Here is a 17,573-nt window from a genome sequence, read left to right on the forward strand (position 1 = left end):
TGCAGGAGGCCAGTGGAGATGATAAGTGTGTGTTTGTGTTTTGCAGGAGGCCAGTGGAGATGATAAGTGTGTGTTTGTGTTTTGCAGGAGGCCAGTGGAGATGTTAAGTGTGTGTTTGTGTTTTGCAGGAGGCCAGTGGAGATGATAAGTGTGTGTTTGTGTTTTGCAGGAGGCCAGTGGAGATGATAAGTGTGTGTTTGTGTTTTGCAGGAGGCCAGTGGAGATGTTAAGTGTGTGTTTGTGTTTTGCAGGAGGCCAGTGGAGATGATAAGTGTGTGTTTGTGTTTTGCAGGAGGCCAGTGGAGATGATAAGTGTGTGTTTGTGTTTTGCAGGAGGCCAGTGGAGATGATAAGTGTGTGTTTGTGTTTTGCAGGAGGCCAGTGGAGATGTTAAGTGTGTGTTTGTGTTTTGCAGGAGGCCAGTGGAGATGATAAGTGTGTGTTTGTGTTTTGCAGGAGGCCAGTGGAGATGATAAGTGTGTGTTTGTGTTTTGCAGGAGGCCAGTGGAGATGTTAAGTGTGTGTTTGTGTTTTGCAGGAGGCCAGTGGAGATGATAAGTGTGTGTTTGTGTTTTGCAGGAGGCCAGTGGAGATGATAAGTGTGTGTTTGTGTTTTGCAGGAGGCCAGTGGAGATGATAAGTGTGTGTTTGTGTTTTGCAGGAGGCCAGTGGAGATGTTAAGTGTGTGTTTGTGTTTTGCAGGAGGCCAGTGGAGATGATAAGTGTGTGTTTGTGTTTTGCAGGAGGCCAGTGGAGATGATAAGTGTGTGTTTGTGTTTTGCAGGAGGCCAGTGGAGATGATAAGTGTGTGTTTGTGTTTTGCAGGAGGCCAGTGGAGATGATAAGTGTGTGTTTGTGTTTTGCAGGAGGCCAGTGGAGATGATAAGTGTGTGTTTGTGTTTTGCAGGAGGCCAGTGGAGATGATAAGTGTGTGTTTGTGTTTTGCAGGAGGCCAGTGGAGATGATAAGTGTGTGTTTGTGTTTTGCAGGAGGCCAGTGGAGATGATAAGTGTGTGTTTGTGTTTTGCAGGAGGCCAGTGGAGATGATAAGTGTGTGTTTGTGTTTTGCAGGAGGCCAGTGGAGATGTTAAGTGTGTGTTTGTGTTTTGCAGGAGGCCAGTGGAGATGATAAGTGTGTGTTTGTGTTTTGCAGGTGGCCGAGGCCGTGGCGTCTTTTCTGCTGAGACACAAGTTTGCTGAAGCTCGTCGGTAAAGTGCCGCTGTAAAAGCCCGTTTCCGTGACGACAGATGGACCTTCGGCGTGAGGAACATCTGCTCTGTTTCAGCATGTCCAGCATCGCATTCATGTTTAAGCAGTTACATCAATTTGAGCCATAAATATCTATTTGTTTCTTTATTTTCACTTTCCATATTTTGGTGTCAAATGGTGTATTTTTTTATGATTTGGTCATTAAATAAACAACAGACCGGTCAGTGGTTGATTATTTCTTATTATAACAACAACTGGTTGTCACGGTGATGATGATACACAGTGCTTTAGATACGTTTCATACATGTGAGTTCCTGATCCGACACGTAGAGGGCGCTGCATGTCGGTCATTCTGTAAGAGACAAAGAAGAGTGCTAAATACAAAGGGCGTGTCCAGTGTCCAGTGTCCAGTGTCCAGGCATCTGACGTCCAGGCTCAGATCGTTGACGCCAGATGTCCCGTGACTCCCGCGTCCCGCTGAGGCGGCCCAGAGTTCAGAATGGGTCGGGAGTCGGAGACGGTGACGGTCGACCGGCATCCTCGGCATCGGAGTCCCACAGCTGGGACGGGGGTCGGGGTTGGAGTCCTCATCAGAAGCAGAGGTGACACCTCCCGGGTGCCGACGGGTCCAACCTATGAAAGACCCAAGTGTTATCTGGCTCTAGAGGACCTTGGGGGCCAAGGCCTTCTGAATCTGAGACACCAAATGGTCCAAGTGACCCACAACAAAACACGGGCCCTCAGAGGAGGGCAGGAACTTGCACCTTGTTCCTCACTGTGCCCTTGATCAGGTGCCAGACTGCAGCACCTACCGGGTACTGGGTCTGGCAAATGTTTTAGTCATATTGTCTCTTTGCTCGTTCCCCGGGACGTCCCGCACAAGCCGGGGAGAGAGGTGCAGCTGTTCTCTGAGCTTTAGAACATGCTCCGGCAGGGAATGGGTGTTTGTGTCCTCTGAGGGGAAACCAGCCACTAAGTCCATGGGGTCAGTGACTTGCCGAATAACATCATGTTTGGGCTCAGCCCGGTAGAACTGTGCCGGGCGGAGCGGGAGCCCCAACGGCAGCTCTCTGCAGGAGATGCCAGCATTTTCTCTAGAGTGGCATGAAAGCGTTCCACCTGCCGGACTGCGGGCGACAAGGGGCAGGACGAGTCTTTTCTATTCCAGCTCAAACATGCTCTGGAAAACTGACCACTCAAAATTGGTGCCCTGCTCACTGTAATGTGTGGGGGCCCCGTACCTGCACACCCGCTCTGAAACTATCTTCCTGCAGCTGCTACGACTTTGTCCCGGTGCAGGTTGCCGGGTCTCAAGACATGGACAGTGCATCCTCGTCCTGCCTGGACGGAACAAGAACAAAGAGGTGCAGTCCTTTTGTCCAGCAGGTGACAAACGCCGGCTCCCGTACGCCAACACTCTCTCCTCGCCCACTGGACTTGAGAGAGGACGGCTCCAGTCCCACAGTCGCCGGCGTCAGTGTCCAAAAGCATATCCCCTTTGTCGAGGGGGCGGCCCAGGACAGGTGAGGAAGTCTCTACAGCCCATCGAGCGCCTGCTGGCACTAAACCGCCCGACTTATTACAGAGTTCATGCAGCGGCCGCGCCATTGACTCAAAATCAGGAACAAAAGTCGGGAGTTGGACGCTAAACCTACAGGGTCAAAAGAACAAGGTGAAGTTTATTGACAGCTGCAGCTCGTGTCTGGACGAGTTGTATTTCCTCGGTCAGTCTGGAGTGACTTTAGTCCAGAAGCATCGTTCTTCGGTCAGTCTGGAGTGACTTTAGTCCAGGAGCATCGTTCCTCGGTCAGTCTGGAGTGACTTTAGTCCAGGAGCATCGTTCTTCGGTCAGTCTGGAGTGACTTTAGTCCAGGAGCATCGTTCTTCGGTCAGTCTGGAGTGACTTTAGTCCAGAAGCATCGTTCTTCGGTCAGTCTGGAGTGACTTTAGTCCAGAAGCATCGTTCTTCGGTCAGTCTGGAGTGACTTTAGTCCAGAAGCATCGTTCTTCGGTCAGTCTGGAGTGACTTTAGTCCAGAAGCATCGTTCTTCGGTCAGTCTGGAGTGACTTTAGTCCAGGAGCATCGTTCTTCGGTCAGTCTGGAGTGACTTTAGTCCAGAAGCATCGTTCCTCGGTCAGTCTGGAGTGACTTTAGTCCAGGAGCATCGTTCTTCGGTCAGTCTGGAGTGACTTTAGTCCAGAAGCATCGTTCTTCGGTCAGTCTGGAGTGACTTTAGTCCAGAAGCATCGTTCTTCGGTCAGTCTGGAGTGACTTTAGTCCAGAAGCATCGTTCTTCGGTCAGTCTGGAGTGACTTTAGTCCAGAAGCATCGTTCTTCGGTCAGTCTGGAGAGACTTTAGTCCAGAAGCATCGTTCTTCGGTCAGTCTGGAGTGACTTTAGTCCAGAAGCATCGTTCTTCGGTCAGTCTGGAGTGACTTTAGTCCAGGAGCATCGTTCTTCGGTCAGTCTGGAGTGACTTTAGTCCAGGAGCATCGTTCTTCGGTCAGTCTGGAGTGACTTTGGTCCAGGAGCATCGTTCTTCGGTCAGTCTGGAGTGACTTTAGTCCAGGAGCATCGTTCTTCGGTCAGTCTGGAGTGACTTTAGTCCAGAAGCATCGTTCTTCGGTCAGTCTGGAGTGACTTTAGTCCAGGAGCATCGTTCTTCGGTCAGTCTGGAGTGACTTTAGTCCAGGAGCATCGTTCTTCGGTCAGTCTGGAGTGACTTTAGTCCAGAAGCATCGTTCCTCGGTCAGTCTGGAGTGACTTTAGTCCAGGAGCATCGTTCCTCGGTCAGTCTGGAGTGACTTTAGTCCAGGAGCATCGTTCCTCGGTCAGTCTGGAGTGACTTTAGTCCAGGAGCATCGTTCTTCGGTCAGTCTGGAGTGACTTTAGTCCAGAAGCATCGTTCTTCTGTCAGTCTGGAGTGACTTTAGTCCAGAAGCATCGTTCTTCGGTCAGTCTGGAGTGACTTTAGTCCAGGAGCATCGTTCTTCGGTCAGTCTGGAGTGACTTTAGTCCAGGAGCATCGTTCTTCGGTCAGTCTGGAGTGACTTTAGTCCAGGAGCATCGTTCTTCGGTCAGTCTGGAGTGACTTTAGTCCAGAAGCATCGTTCCTCGGTCAGTCTGGAGTGACTTTAGTCCAGGAGCATCGTTCCTCGGTCAGTCTGGAGTGACTTTAGTCCAGGAGCATCGTTCTTCGGTCAGTCTGGAGTGACTTTAGTCCAGGAGCATCGTTCTTCGGTCAGTCTGGAGTGACTTTAGTCCAGAAGCATCGTTCTTCTGTCAGTCTGGAGTGACTTTAGTCCAGGAGCATCGTTCTTCGGTCAGTCTGGAGTGACTTTAGTCCAGAAGCATCGTTCTTCGGTCAGTCTGGAGTTACTTTAGTCCAGGAGCATCGTTCTTCGGTCAGTCTGGAGTGACTTTAGTCCAGAAGCATCGTTCTTCGGTCAGTCTGGAGTTACTTTAGTCCAGGAGCATCGTTCTTCGGTCAGTCTGGAGTGACTTTAGTCCAGGAGCATCGTTCTTTGGTCAGTCTGGAGTGACTTTAGTCCAGAAGCATCGTTCTTCGGTCAGTCTGGAGTGACTTTAGTCCAGGAGCATCGTTCTTCGGTCAGTCTGGAGTGACTTTAGTCCAGGAGCATCGTTCTTCGGTCAGTCTGGAGTGACTTTAGTCCAGGAGCATCGTTCTTCGGTCAGTCTGGAGTGACTTTAGTCCAGAAGCATCGTTCTTCGGTCAGTCTGGAGTGACTTTAGTCCAGGAGCATCGTTCTTCGGTCAGTCTGGAGTGACTTTGGTCCAGGAGCATCGTTCTTCGGTCAGTCTGGAGTGACTTTAGTCCAGGAGCATCGTTCTTCGGTCAGTCTGGAGTGACTTTGGTCCAGGAGCATCGTTCTTCGGTCAGTCTGGAGTGACTTTAGTCCAGGAGCATCGTTCTTCGGTCAGTCTGGAGTGACTTTAGTCCAGGAGCAGCAGAGAAATGTCTGCGCTCACAATGGAATGTGCTCGATTTAAGGTGAACTTCATTCAGATCTGATCCTCCTTTATTGTCCCACATGGGGAAATTTCATTGTTGCAACGCAGTAGATCCAGAAGAACAGATCATTTACAGGAAGTTTAAAAACACTTTCAGTAGAAAATCTCCAATAAACAAAAACTCCCATTTCACAAGAAGTGAAAATAATACAGATAAAATAAATACATAAATATATAAATACATAAATACATAAATACATAAATACATAAATAGATAAATAGATAAATAGATAAATAGATAAATACATAAATACATAAATACATAAATACATAAATAGATAAATACATAAATACATAAATACATAAATACATAAATACATATATACATAAATAGATAAATAGATAAATACCATGTCATGTGATCACCACAGTAAATGTTAAATATAGCCGCAAGCGGCAATGATCGGCCCTCGCCACGCCGCCGCCACACCGCCGCCACGCCGCAAGAGGAGGGGGCGCTAACGCGCCCCAATTGTCCTTTTATTACGCCTACTGCTGAATCTGTGACGCTGTCACATCTTCTCCCCTTTGTTTTACATCAAAAAGCTATTTTATTTTGAATTCTTGGCAAAATGTGCGGCTTTGCCGCACAGACACCGTGACTCTTTGAATGAAAATGTGGATAACTTTTGATGGTCCTGAAGATGAGTCTCACCAAATTTCAGGTTAATAGGGCTGACGCCCTGGGAGGAGTTGGTGAAAGTCTAAAGTGTAAACATGTTCTGGCGATTTCCCCATTGGAATAACATGAAAGGTTTCGGTCATCGTTACGGCAACGACATAACAATTATGACATGGGTCTCGTTGACTTTTTTGATGGGGCTAAAATTGAGTTGTGTGTCAAATTTCATATAATTTCGCAAAACTAAACATTTAACCTCCATATAAAATCTGTAGGGGGCGCTGTGGCGCCAAATGAATTTATTTCACTTCAAGTAGGTTTAGGGCAAAGAGTTTAACAACTGATTCTAATTTGACGCAATTCGGACTTTATCTGCGCAAACGGCAGAAATTTTAAATATGGGAGATTTCTGAAATTCTAGCTACAGTTTGCGGCTTCGCCGCACAGAGACCGTGACAGGGTCAATGTCATTTGGATAACTTTTGATGTCCCACTCCTCAGTAGCATTTTCACACAATTTCAGATTTTTAGGGCCAACGCCCTGGGAGGAGTTTGTAAAAGTACGACGTTTGGAAAAACTCCGAAGTCATGTTTAGCCATTTTTGAAGCAATATGGCCGACATTTGGTTGGGTGGACGGCGTTGCCGTAATAATATTTTTTCTCTTGTCACCATCTACCTCTGCGCCAAATTTCATGATTCTACGATCAGATTTTTTTTGGGTCATTTCCCATCTCTCAATGCATTTTTGGTACATTTGGGGGCGCTGACGCGCCAATTTTTTTTATTTTAGAAAAGGGAAATAGCCAGAATGTAGAGGCACGATTTTTAGAGGTGTGAACATTTTTGTGACTTTTCGTCAATGTTCACTGGGTGAAAAATAGGGGGGTTGGTCCCGAGAAGAAGAAGAAAGAAGAATATTCCGATGCGAAAACAATGTTTCCCATTTTTCAAATATCATAAACTATACATTTTCGGAAAGCGCTCGCGCTTTCCTACCTCATGGTGTGGGTCCCTGGTCACTGACGGGTACTTTCGTTAATTTTGAGTGGGCTCCGCCCACTTTGTGTTTTTGGCCCTCTATACAGTAATAATGTTCAATTTTTGCATTACATGTTTATATGCACGGAACATGCAAGAGATGGAACGTATTCGTGAGATACTTAGGGCTTTACATTGGGATGACGACCGCTTCGCGGTCGTCATCCCAATGTAAAGTGCTCGTTTAGTGCGCACTTTTGCACGGGCTTCGCCCGTTTACAACGGTAATGTTCCATTTTCCTACTATTAATTAGTATGCACGGGGCGTGCGTGAGTGAAGGAGTGCGTTAGTGAGTGTTTGGAAGTGGGCGAGCGCTTCGCGCTCGATTTCGTGCGCACTACGTGCGCACTTTCGCAGCCGTGCTTCGCACGGCCTTACGAGATTAATAGGCCTCTCGCCAGCTTGTGGCGCTCGGGCCTAATTACAGTAACATATAAATGTGACGCTCAGAGGAACAATAAGAAGTTCTGAGACGTAATAAAGAATATATGTAAATGAGCCTCCAGTGCACACATGTCCCTTTGTCTTCACACATGTCCCTTTGTCTTCTCTTTGTCTTCACACATGTCCCTTTGTCTTCTCTTTGTCTTCACACATGTCCCTTTGTCTTCACACATGTCTCTTTGTCTTCACACATGTCTCTTTGTCTTCACACATGTCTCTTTGTCTTCACACATGTCCTTTTGTCTTCACACATGTCTCTTTGTCTTCACACATGTCTCTTTGTCTTCACACATGTCCCTTTGTCTTCACACATGTCTCTTTGTCTTCACACATGTCCCTTTGTCTTCTCTTTGTCTTCACACATGTCCCTTTGTCTTCTCTTTGTCTTCACACATGTTCCTTTGTCTTCTCTTTGTCTTCACACATGTCCCTTTGTCTTCTCTTTGTCTTCACACATGTCTCTTTGTCTTCACACATGTCCCTTTGTCTTCACACATGTCTCTTTGTCTTCACACATGTCCCTTTGTCTTCACACATGTCTCTTTGTCTTCACACATGTCTCTTTGTCTTCACACATGTCTCTTTGTCTTCACACATGTCCTTTTGTCTTCACACATGTCTCTTTGTCTTCACACATGTCTCTTTGTCTTCAAACATGTCTCTTTGTCTTCACACATGTCTCTTTGTCTTCACACATGTCCCTTTGTCTTCACACATGTCTCTTTGTCTTCACACATGTCCCTTTGTCTTCTCTTTGTCTTCACACATGTCCCTTTGTCTTCTCTTTGTCTTCACACATGTTCCTTTGTCTTCACACATGTCCCTTTGTCTTCTCTTTGTCTTCACACATGTCTCTTTGTCTTCACACATGTCCCTTTGTCTTCACACATGTCTCTTTGTCTTCACACATGTCCCTTTGTCTTCACACATGTCTCTTTGTCTTCACACATGTCTCTTTGTCTTCACACATGTCTCTTTGTCTTCACACATGTCTCTTTGTCTTCACACATGTCTCTTTGTCTTCACACATGTCTCTTTGTCTTCACACATGTCTCTTTAGGAACAATAGAAGTTTCATGCTCTACATTTCTTTAGATTTAGAGGAAAGATGAAAAAACAGCTGCTTAAAGACATTTGTTTAATCAGAACCAGAATAAAGTTTATTGCTTGGAACTTGTCCTGGTGCAACACGAACATCAAACACTGAACAATAAAGACAAAACAATGGACAATAAAGAACTACCAGGTTTTAAAAATAGGTAAGAAATAAAGTATGTGGTGCAAAAAAAAGTGAACAGTGAGTCCAAAGTGCTTAGGGGAGTGGCCTCCTGCCTGAGGGGTGTGGCCTCCTGCCTGAGGGGAGTGGCCTCCTGCCTGAGGGGAGTGGCCTCCTGCCTGAGGGGAGTGGCCTCCTGCCTGAGGGGAGTGGCCTCCTGCCTGAGAGGAGTGGCCTCCTGTCTGAGGGGAGTGGCCTCCTGCCTGAGGGGAGTGGCCTTCTGCCTGAGGGGAGTGGCCTCCTGCCTGAGGGGAGTGGCCTCCTGCCTGAGGGGAGTGGCCTCCTGCCTGAGAGGAGTGGCCTCCTGTCTGAGGGGAGTGGCCTCCTGCCTGAGGGGAGTGGCCTCCTGCCTGAGGGGAGTGGCCTCCTGCCTGAGGGGAGTGGCCTTCTGCCTGAGGGGAGTGGCCTCCTGCCTGAGGGGAGTGGCCTCCTGCCTGAGGGGAGTGGCCTCTGTTGTGGAAACTAAACTGTAACAAATGAAAGAGAAAATGAGGCGAAATATAACCAAGTTGTCTTGTTCAAAAGTGGTTCTTTATTTTAGCCGTGCACAGCCTAATGTCTGTCCCTCTTCTGTCCCTCCACAGCCTAATGTCTGTCCCTCTTCTGTCCCTCCACAGCCTAATGTCTCTCCCTCTTCTGTCCCTCCACAGCCTAATGTCTGTCCCGCTTCTGTCCCTCCACAGCCTAATGTCTGTCCCTCTTCTGTCCCTCCACAGCCTAATGTCTGTCCCTCTTCTGTCCCTCCACAGCCTAATGTCTCTCCCTCTTCTGTCCCTCCACAGCCTAATGTCTCTCCCTCTTCTGTCCCTCCACAGCCTAATGTCTCTCCCTCTTCTGTCCCTCCACAGCCTAATGTCTGTCCCTCTTCTGTCCCTCCACAGCCTAATGTCTGTCCCTCTTCTGTCCCTCCACAGCCTAATGTCTGTCCCTCTTCTGTCCCTCCACAGCCTAATGTCTGTCCCTCTTCTGTCCCTCCACAGCCTAATTTCTGTCCCTCTTCTGTCCCTCCACAGCCTAATGTCTGTCCCTCTTCTGTCCCTCCACAGCCTAATGTCTGTCCCTCTTCTGTCCCTCCACAGCCTAATGTCTGTCCCTCTTCTGTCCCTCCACAGCCTAATGTCTGTCCCTCTTCTGTCCCTCCACAGCCTAATGTCTCTCCCTCTTCTGTCCCTCCACAGCCTAATGTCTGTCCCTCTTCTGTCCCTCCACAGCCTAATGTCTGTCCCTCTTCTGTCCCTCCACAGCCTAATGTCTGTCCCTCTTCTGTCCCTCCACAGCCTAATGTCTGTCCCTCTTCTGTCCCTCCACAGCCTAATGTCTCTCCCTCTTCTGTCCCTCCACAGCCTAATGTCTGTCCCTCTTCTGTCCCTCCACAGCCTAATGTCTCTCCCTCTTCTGTCCCTCCACAGCCTAATGTCTGTCCCTCTTCTGTCCCTCCACAGCCTAATGTCTGTCCCTCTTCTGTCCCTCCACAGCCTAATGTCTGTCCCTCTTCTGTCCCTCCACAGCCTAATTTCTGTCCCTCTTCTGTCCCTCCACAGCCTAATGTCTCTCCCTCTTCTGTCCCTCCACAGCCTAATGTCTGTCCCTCTTCTGTCCCTCCACAGCCTAATGTCTGTCCCTCTTCTGTCCCTCCACAGCCTAATGTCTCTCCCTCTTCTGTCCCTCCACAGCCTAATGTCTCTCCCTCTTCTATCCCTCCACAGCCTAATGTCTCTCCCTCTTCTGTCCCTCCACAGCCTAATTTCTGTCCCTCTTCTGTCCCTCCACAGCCTAATGTCTCTCCCTCTTCTGTCCCTCCACAGCCTAATGTCTCTCCCTCTTCTGTCCCTCCACAGCCTAATGTCTGTCCCTCATAAAGCATAACAGTCGATTGATTAGTTTCAGAGGCGTGGCTGGAGGTGCTACAGTTTGTCACAGGGAGAAGAGCAGGAGACAAAGTACACAGCCCTGTGGAGCTCCAGTGCTGATAGTCCGTGTGTCTGAGACATTCTTCCCCAGCTGCACACACTGCCTCCATCAGAAAGTATGTGCTCCACCTGCAGGTGGAAACATGTCCAACAACATTTTACTTTGGGACGCTTCCAAAACAGTCTTGAGAGGACAAATTACAGCTATAGCCTCGACAAAAAATTAAAAAAGGGAAAAAAAGCTGCAAGATTTGCAAGAAAAACTCAAATAGCTGGAGGTAAATCATGGCAAGAAGAGTCTTCAAATGTAACAGTAAAGTAACAGTAAAGTAAAGTAACAGTAAAGTAACAGTAAAGTAACAGTAAAGTAACAGTAAAGTAAAGTAACAGTAAAGTAACAGTAACAGTAAAGTAACAGTAAAGTAACAGTAAAGTAAAGTAACATTAAAGTAAAGTAACAGTAAAGTAACAGTAACAGTAAAGTAACAGTAAAGTAACCGTAAAGTAACAGTAAAGTAACAGTAAAGTAACAGTAAAGTAACAGTAAAGTAACAGTAAAGTAACAGTAAAGTAAAGTAACAGTAAAGTAACAGTAACAGTAAAGTAACAGTAAAGTAACAGTAAAGTAACAGTAAAGTAACAGTAACAGTAAAGTAACAGTAAAGTAACCGTAAAGTAACAGTAAAGTAACAGTAAAGTAACAGTAACAGTAAAGTAACAGTAAAGTAACAGTAACAGTAAAGTAAAAGTAAAGTAAAGTAACAGTAAAGTAACAGTAACAGTAACGTAACAGTAAAGTAACAGTAACAGAAAAGTAAAGTAACAGTAAAGTAGCAGTAAAGTAACAGTAAAGTAAAGTAAAGTAAAGTAAAGTAACAGTAAGGTAACAGTAAAGTAAAGGTAAAGTAACAGTAACAGTAAAGTAACAGTAAAGAAAAGTAACAGTAAAGTAACAGTAAAGTAACAGTAACAGTAACAGTGAAGTAAAGTAAAGTGACAGTAAAGTAACAGTAAAGTAACATTAAAGTAAAGTAACAGTAAAGTAACAGTAAAGTAACAGTAAAGTAAAGTAACAATAAAGTAACAGTAAAGTAACAGTAAAGTAACAGTAAAGTAAAGTAACATTAAAGTAAAGTAACCTTAAAGTAAAGTAACAGTAAAGTAACAGTAAAGTAACAGTAAAGTAACAGTAAAGTAACAGTAAAGTAACAGTAAAGTAAAGTAACATTAAAGTAAAGTAACATTAAAGTAAAGTAACAGTAAAGTAACAGTAACAGTAACAGTAAAGTAACAGTAAAGTAACAGTAAAGTAACAGTAAAGTAAAGTAACATTAAAGTAAAGTAACAGTAAAGTAACAGTAAAGTAACATTAAAGTAAAATAACAGTAAAGTAACAGTAAAGTAAAGTAACAGTAAAGTAACAGTAAAGTAACAGTAAAGTAAAGTAACATTAAAGTAAAGTAACAGTAAAGTAACAGTAAAGTAACAGTAAAGTAAAGTAACATTAAAGTAAAATAACAGTAAAGTAACAGTAAAGTAAAGTAACATTAAAGTAAAGTAACAGTAAAGTAACAGTAACAGTAAAAGTAAAGTAACAGTAAAGTAAAGTAAAGTAACAGTAACAGTAAAGTGACAGTAAAGTAACAGTAACAGCAAAGTAACAGTAAAGTAAAGTAACAGTAACAGTAAAGTAACAGTAAAGTAACAGTAAAGTAAAGTAACAGTAAAGTAACAGTAAAGTAAAGTAACAGTAAAGTAACAGTAAAGTAACAGTAACAGTAAAGTAACAGTAAAGTAACAGTAAAGTAACATTAAAGTAACAGTAAAGTAACAGTAAAGTAACAGTAACAGTAAAGTAACAGTAAAGTAAAGTAACAGTAACAGTAACAGTAAAGTAACAGTAAAGAAACAGTAACAGTAAAGTAACAGTAAAGTAACAGTAACAGCAAAGTAAATGTAAAGTAAAGTAAAGTAACAGTAACAGTAAAGTAACAGTAAAGTAACAGTAACAGTAAAGTAACAGTAAAGTAAAGTAACAGTAAAGTAAAGTAACAGTAACAGTAAAGTAACAGTAAAGTAACAGTAACAGTAAAGTAACAGTAAAGTAACAGTAAAGTAACAGTAACAGTAAAGTAACAGTAAAGTAACAGTAAAGTAACAGTAACAGTAAAGTAACAGTAAAGTAACAGTAAAGTAACAGTAACAGCAAAGTAACAGTAAAGTAAAGTAACAGTAACAGTAAAGTAACAGTAAAGTAACATTAAAGTAACAGTAAAGTAACAGTAACAGTAAAGTAACAGTAAAGTAAAAATAAAGTAACAGTAACAGTAATGTAACAGTAACAGTAAAGTAACAGTAAAGTAACAGTAAAGTAACATTAAAGTAACAGTAAAGTAAAGTAACAATAACAGTAAAGTAACAGTAACAGTAAAGTAACAGTAACAGTAAAGTAACAGTAACGTAACAGTAAAGTAACAGTAAAGTAACAGCAAAGTAACAGTAAAGTAGCAGTAAAGTAACAGTAAAGTAACAGTAAAGAAACAGTAACAGTAAAGTAACAGTAAAGTAACAGTAACAGCAAAGTAACAGTAAAGTAAAGTAACAGTAACAGTAACAGTAAAGTAACAGTAAAGTAAAGTAACAGTAAAGTAACAGTAACAGTAAAGTAACAGTAACAGTAAAGTAACAGTAAAGTAACAGTAAAGTAACAGTAACAGTAAAGTAACAGTAACAGTAAAGTAACAGTAAAGTAAAGTAACAGTAAAGTAACAGTAAAGTAACAGTAAAGTAACAGTAACAGCAAAGTAACAGTAAAGTAACAGTAACAGTAAAGTAACAGTAAAGTAACAGTAAAGTAACAGTAAAGTAACAGTAAAGTAAAGTAACAGTAAAGTAAAGTAACAGTACAGTAACAGTAACAGTAAAGTAACAGTAAAGTAACAGTAAAGTAAAATAACAGTAAAGTAAAGTAACAGTAAAGTAACAGTAACAGTAAAGTAACAGTAAAGTAACAGTAAAGTAACCGTAACAGTAAAAGTAAAGTAACAGTAAAGTAAAGTAAAGTAACAGTAACAGTAAAGTGACAGTAAAGTAACAGTAACAGCAAAGTAACAGTAAAGTAGCAGTAAAGTAACAGTAACAGTAAAGTAACAGTAAAGTAACAGTAAAGTAACAGTAACAGTAAAGTAACAGTAAAGTAACAGTAAAGTAACAGTAACAGTAAAGTAACAGTAAAGTAGCAGTAAAGTAACAGTAACAGTAAAGTAACAGTAAAGTAAAGTAACAGTAACAGTAAAGTAACAGTAAAGTAAAGTAAAGTAACAGTAACAGTAAAGTAACAGTAAAGTAACAGTAAAGTAAAGTAACAGTAAAGTAAAGTAACAGTAAAGTAACAGTAAAGTAACAGTAACAGTAACAGTAACAGTAAAGTAACAGTAAAGTAGCAGTAAAGTAACAGTAACAGTAAAGTAACAGTAAAGTAACAGTAAAGTAACAGTAACAGTAAAGTAACAGTAAAGTAACAGTAAAGTAACAGTAACAGTAAAGTAACAGTAAAGTAGCAGTAAAGTAACAGTAACAGTAAAGTAACAGTAAAGTAAAGTAACAGTAACAGTAAAGTAACAGTAAAGTAAAGTAAAGTAACAGTAACAGTAAAGTAACAGTAAAGTAACAGTAAAGTAAAGTAACAGTAAAGTAAAGTAACAGTAAAGTAACAGTAAAGTAACAGTAACAGTAAAGTAACAGTAAAGTAACAGTTACAGTAAAGTAACAGTAAAGTAACAGTAACAGCAAAGTAACAGTAAAGTAAAGTAACAGTAACAGTAAAGTAACAATAAAGTAACATTAAAGTAACAGTAAAGTAAAGTAACAGTAACAGTAAAGTAACAGTAAAGTAACAATAAAGTAACAGTAAAGTAACAGTAAAGTAAAGTAACATTAAAGTAAAGTAACAGTAAAGTAACAGTAAAGTAACAGTAAAGTAAAGTAACATTAAAGTAAAATAACAGTAAAGTAACAGTAAAGTAAAGTAACATTAAAGTAAAGTAACAGTAAAGTAACAGTAAAGTAACAGTAACAGTAAAAGTAAAGTAACAGTAAAGTAAAGTAAAGTAAAGTAAAGTAACAGTAACAGTAAAGTGACAGTAAAGTAACAGTAACAGCAAAGTAACAGTAAAGTAAAGTAACAGTAACAGTAAAGTAACAGTAAAGTAACAGTAAAGTAACAGTAACAGTAAAGTAAAGTAACAGTAACAGTAACAGTAAAGTAACAGTAAAGTAACAGTAAAGTAACAGTAACAGTAAAGTAACAGTAAAGTAGCAGTAAAGTAACAGTAACAGTAAAGTAACAGTAAAGTAACATTAAAGTAATAGTAAAGTAACAGTAAAGTAACAGTAAAGTAACAGTAAAGTAAAGTAACAGTAACAGTAACAGTAAAGTAACAGTAAAGAAACAGTAACAGTAAAGTAACAGTAAAGTAACAGTAACAGCAAAGTAAATGTAAAGTAAAGTAAAGTAACAGTAACAGTAAAGTAACAGTAAAGTAACAGTAAAATAACAGTAAAGTAACAGTAACAGTAAAGTAACAGTAAAGTAAAGTAACAGTAAAGTAAAGTAACAGTAACAGTAACAGTAAAGTAACAGTAAAGTAACAGTAACAGTAAAGTAACAGTAAAGTAACAGTAAAGTAACAGTAACAGTAAAGTAACAGTAAAGTAACAGTAACAGTAAAGTAACAGTAAAGTAACAGTAACAGCAAAGTAACAGTAAAGTAAAGTAACAGTAACAGTAAAGTAACAGTAAAGTAACATTAAAGTAACAGTAAAGTAACAGTAACAGTAAAGTAACAGTAAAGTAACAATAAAGTAACAGTAACAGTAATGTAACAGTAACAGTAAAGTAACAGTAACGTAACAGTAAAGTAACAGTAAAGTAACAGTAACAGCAAAGTAACAGTAAAGTAGCAGTAAAGTAACAGTAACAGTAAAGTAACAGTAAAGAAACAGTAACAGTAAAGTAACAGTAAAGTAACAGTAACAGCAAAGTAACAGTAAAGTAAAGTAACAGTAACAGTAACAGTAAAGTAACAGTAAAGTAAAGTAACAGTAAAGTAACAGTAAAGTAACAGTAACAGTAAAGTAACAGTAAAGTAACAGTAAAGTAACAGTAACAGTAAAGTAACAGTAACAGTAAAGTAACAGTAAAGTAAAGTAACAGTAAAGTAACAGTAAAGTAACAGTAACAGCAAAGTAACAGTAAAGTAAAGTGACAGTAACAGTAAAGTAACAGTAAAGTAACAGTAAAGTAACAGTAAAGTAACAGTAAAGTAAAGTAACAGTAAAGTAAAGTAACAGTAACAGTAAAGTAACAGTAAAGTAACATTAAAGTAACAGTAAAGTAACAGTAACAGTAAAGTAACAGTAAAGTAACAATAAAGTAACAGTAACAGTAATGTAACAGTAACAGTAAAGTAACAGTAACGTAACAGTAAAGTAACAGTAAAGTAACAGTAACAGCAAAGTAACAGTAAAGTAGCAGTAAAGTAACAGTAACAGTAAAGTAACAGTAAAGAAACAGTAACAGTAAAGTAACAGTAAAGTAACAGTAACAGCAAAGTAACAGTAAAGTAAAGTAACAGTAACAGCAACAGTAAAGTAACAGTAAAGTAAAGTAACAGTAAAGTAACAGTAAAGTAACAGTAACAGTAAAGTAACAGTAAAGTAACAGTAAAGTAACAGTAACAGTAAAGTAACAGTAACAGTAAAGTAACAGTAAAGTAAAGTAACAGTAAAGTAACAGTAAAGTAACAGTAACAGCAAAGTAACAGTAAAGTAAAGTGACAGTAACAGTAAAGTAACAGTAAAGTAACAGTAAAGTAACAGTAAAGTAAAGTAACAGTAAAGTAAAGTAACAGTACAGTAACAGTAACAGTAAAGTAACAGTAAAGTAACAGTAAAGTAAAATAACAGTAAAGTAAAGTAACAGTAAAGTAACAGTAACAGTAAAGTAACAGTAACAGTAAAAGTAAAGTAACAGTAAAGTAAAGTAAAGTAACAGTAACAGTAAAGTGACAGTAAAGTAACAGTAACAGCAAAGTAACAGTAAAGTAAAGTAACAGTAAAGTAACAGTAAAGTAACAGTAAAGTAACAGTAACAGTAAAGTAACAGTAAAGTAAAGTAACAGTAACAGTAAAGTAACAGTAAAGTAACAGTAAAGTAACAGTAACAGTAAAGTAACAGTAAAGTAGCAGTAAAGTAACAGTAACAGTAAAGTAACAGTAAAGTAACAGTAAAGTAACAGTAACAGTAAAGTAACAGTAAAGTAACAGTAAAGTAACAGTAACAGTAAAGTAACAGTAAAGTAGCAGTAAAGTAACAGTAACAGTAAAGTAACAGTAAAGTAAAGTAACAGTAACAGTAACAGTAACAGTAAAGTAACAGTAAAGTAAAGTAACAGTAACAGTAAAGTAACAGTAAAGTAACAGTAAAGTAACAGTAACAGTAAAGTAACAGTAAAGTAAAGTAACAGTAAAGTAAAGTAACAGTAACAGTAAAGTAACAGTAAAGTAACAGTAACAGTAAAGTAACAGTAAAGTAACAGTTACAGTAAAGTAACAGTAAAGTAACAGTAACAGCAAAGTAACAGTAAAGTAAAGTAACAGTAACAGTAAAGTAACAGTAAAGTAACATTAAAGTAACAGTAAAGTAAAGTAACAGTAACAGTAAAGTAACAGAAAAGTAACAATAAAGTAAAGTAACATTAAAGTAAAGTAACAGTAAAGTAAAAGTAAAGTAAAGTAACATTAAAGTAAAGTAACAGTAAAGTAACAGTAAAGTAACGGTAACAGTAAAAGTAAAGTAACAGTAAAGTAAAGTAAAGTAACAGTAACAGTAACAGTAAAGTGACAGTAAAGTAACAGTAACAGCAAAGTAACAGTAAAGTAAAGTAACAGTAACAGTAAAGTAACAGTAAAGTAACAGTAAAGTAACAGTAAAGTAAAATAACAGTAAAGTAACAGTAAAGTAACAGTAAAGTAAC

The 17,573-nt window shown here is 40.2% G+C and overlaps 1 protein-coding gene across 1 annotated transcript in view; it reads left to right on the top strand.

Moving 5' to 3' along the window:
- The window catches only part of LOC140371907 (protein phosphatase methylesterase 1-like), a 22,085-nt gene extending 20,806 nt beyond the window's left edge, over positions 1 to 1,279 (top strand). Inside the window, exon 12 of the mRNA XM_072459142.1 lies at positions 1,154 to 1,279. Coding sequence (XP_072315243.1) covers positions 1,154 to 1,213 — 60 coding nt within the window. The 3' untranslated portion in view covers positions 1,214 to 1,279. The remainder of the gene's footprint in view (positions 1 to 1,153) is intronic.
- The last annotated feature ends 16,294 nt before the right edge of the window (positions 1,280 to 17,573 follow it).

Source organism: Eucyclogobius newberryi, unplaced genomic scaffold, assembly GCF_026437365.1.
Source record: "Eucyclogobius newberryi isolate DKJ021-1_F unplaced genomic scaffold, fEucNew1.0.hap1 SCAF_22, whole genome shotgun sequence".
Classification (NCBI taxonomy): Eukaryota; Metazoa; Chordata; class Actinopteri; order Gobiiformes; family Gobiidae; genus Eucyclogobius; species Eucyclogobius newberryi.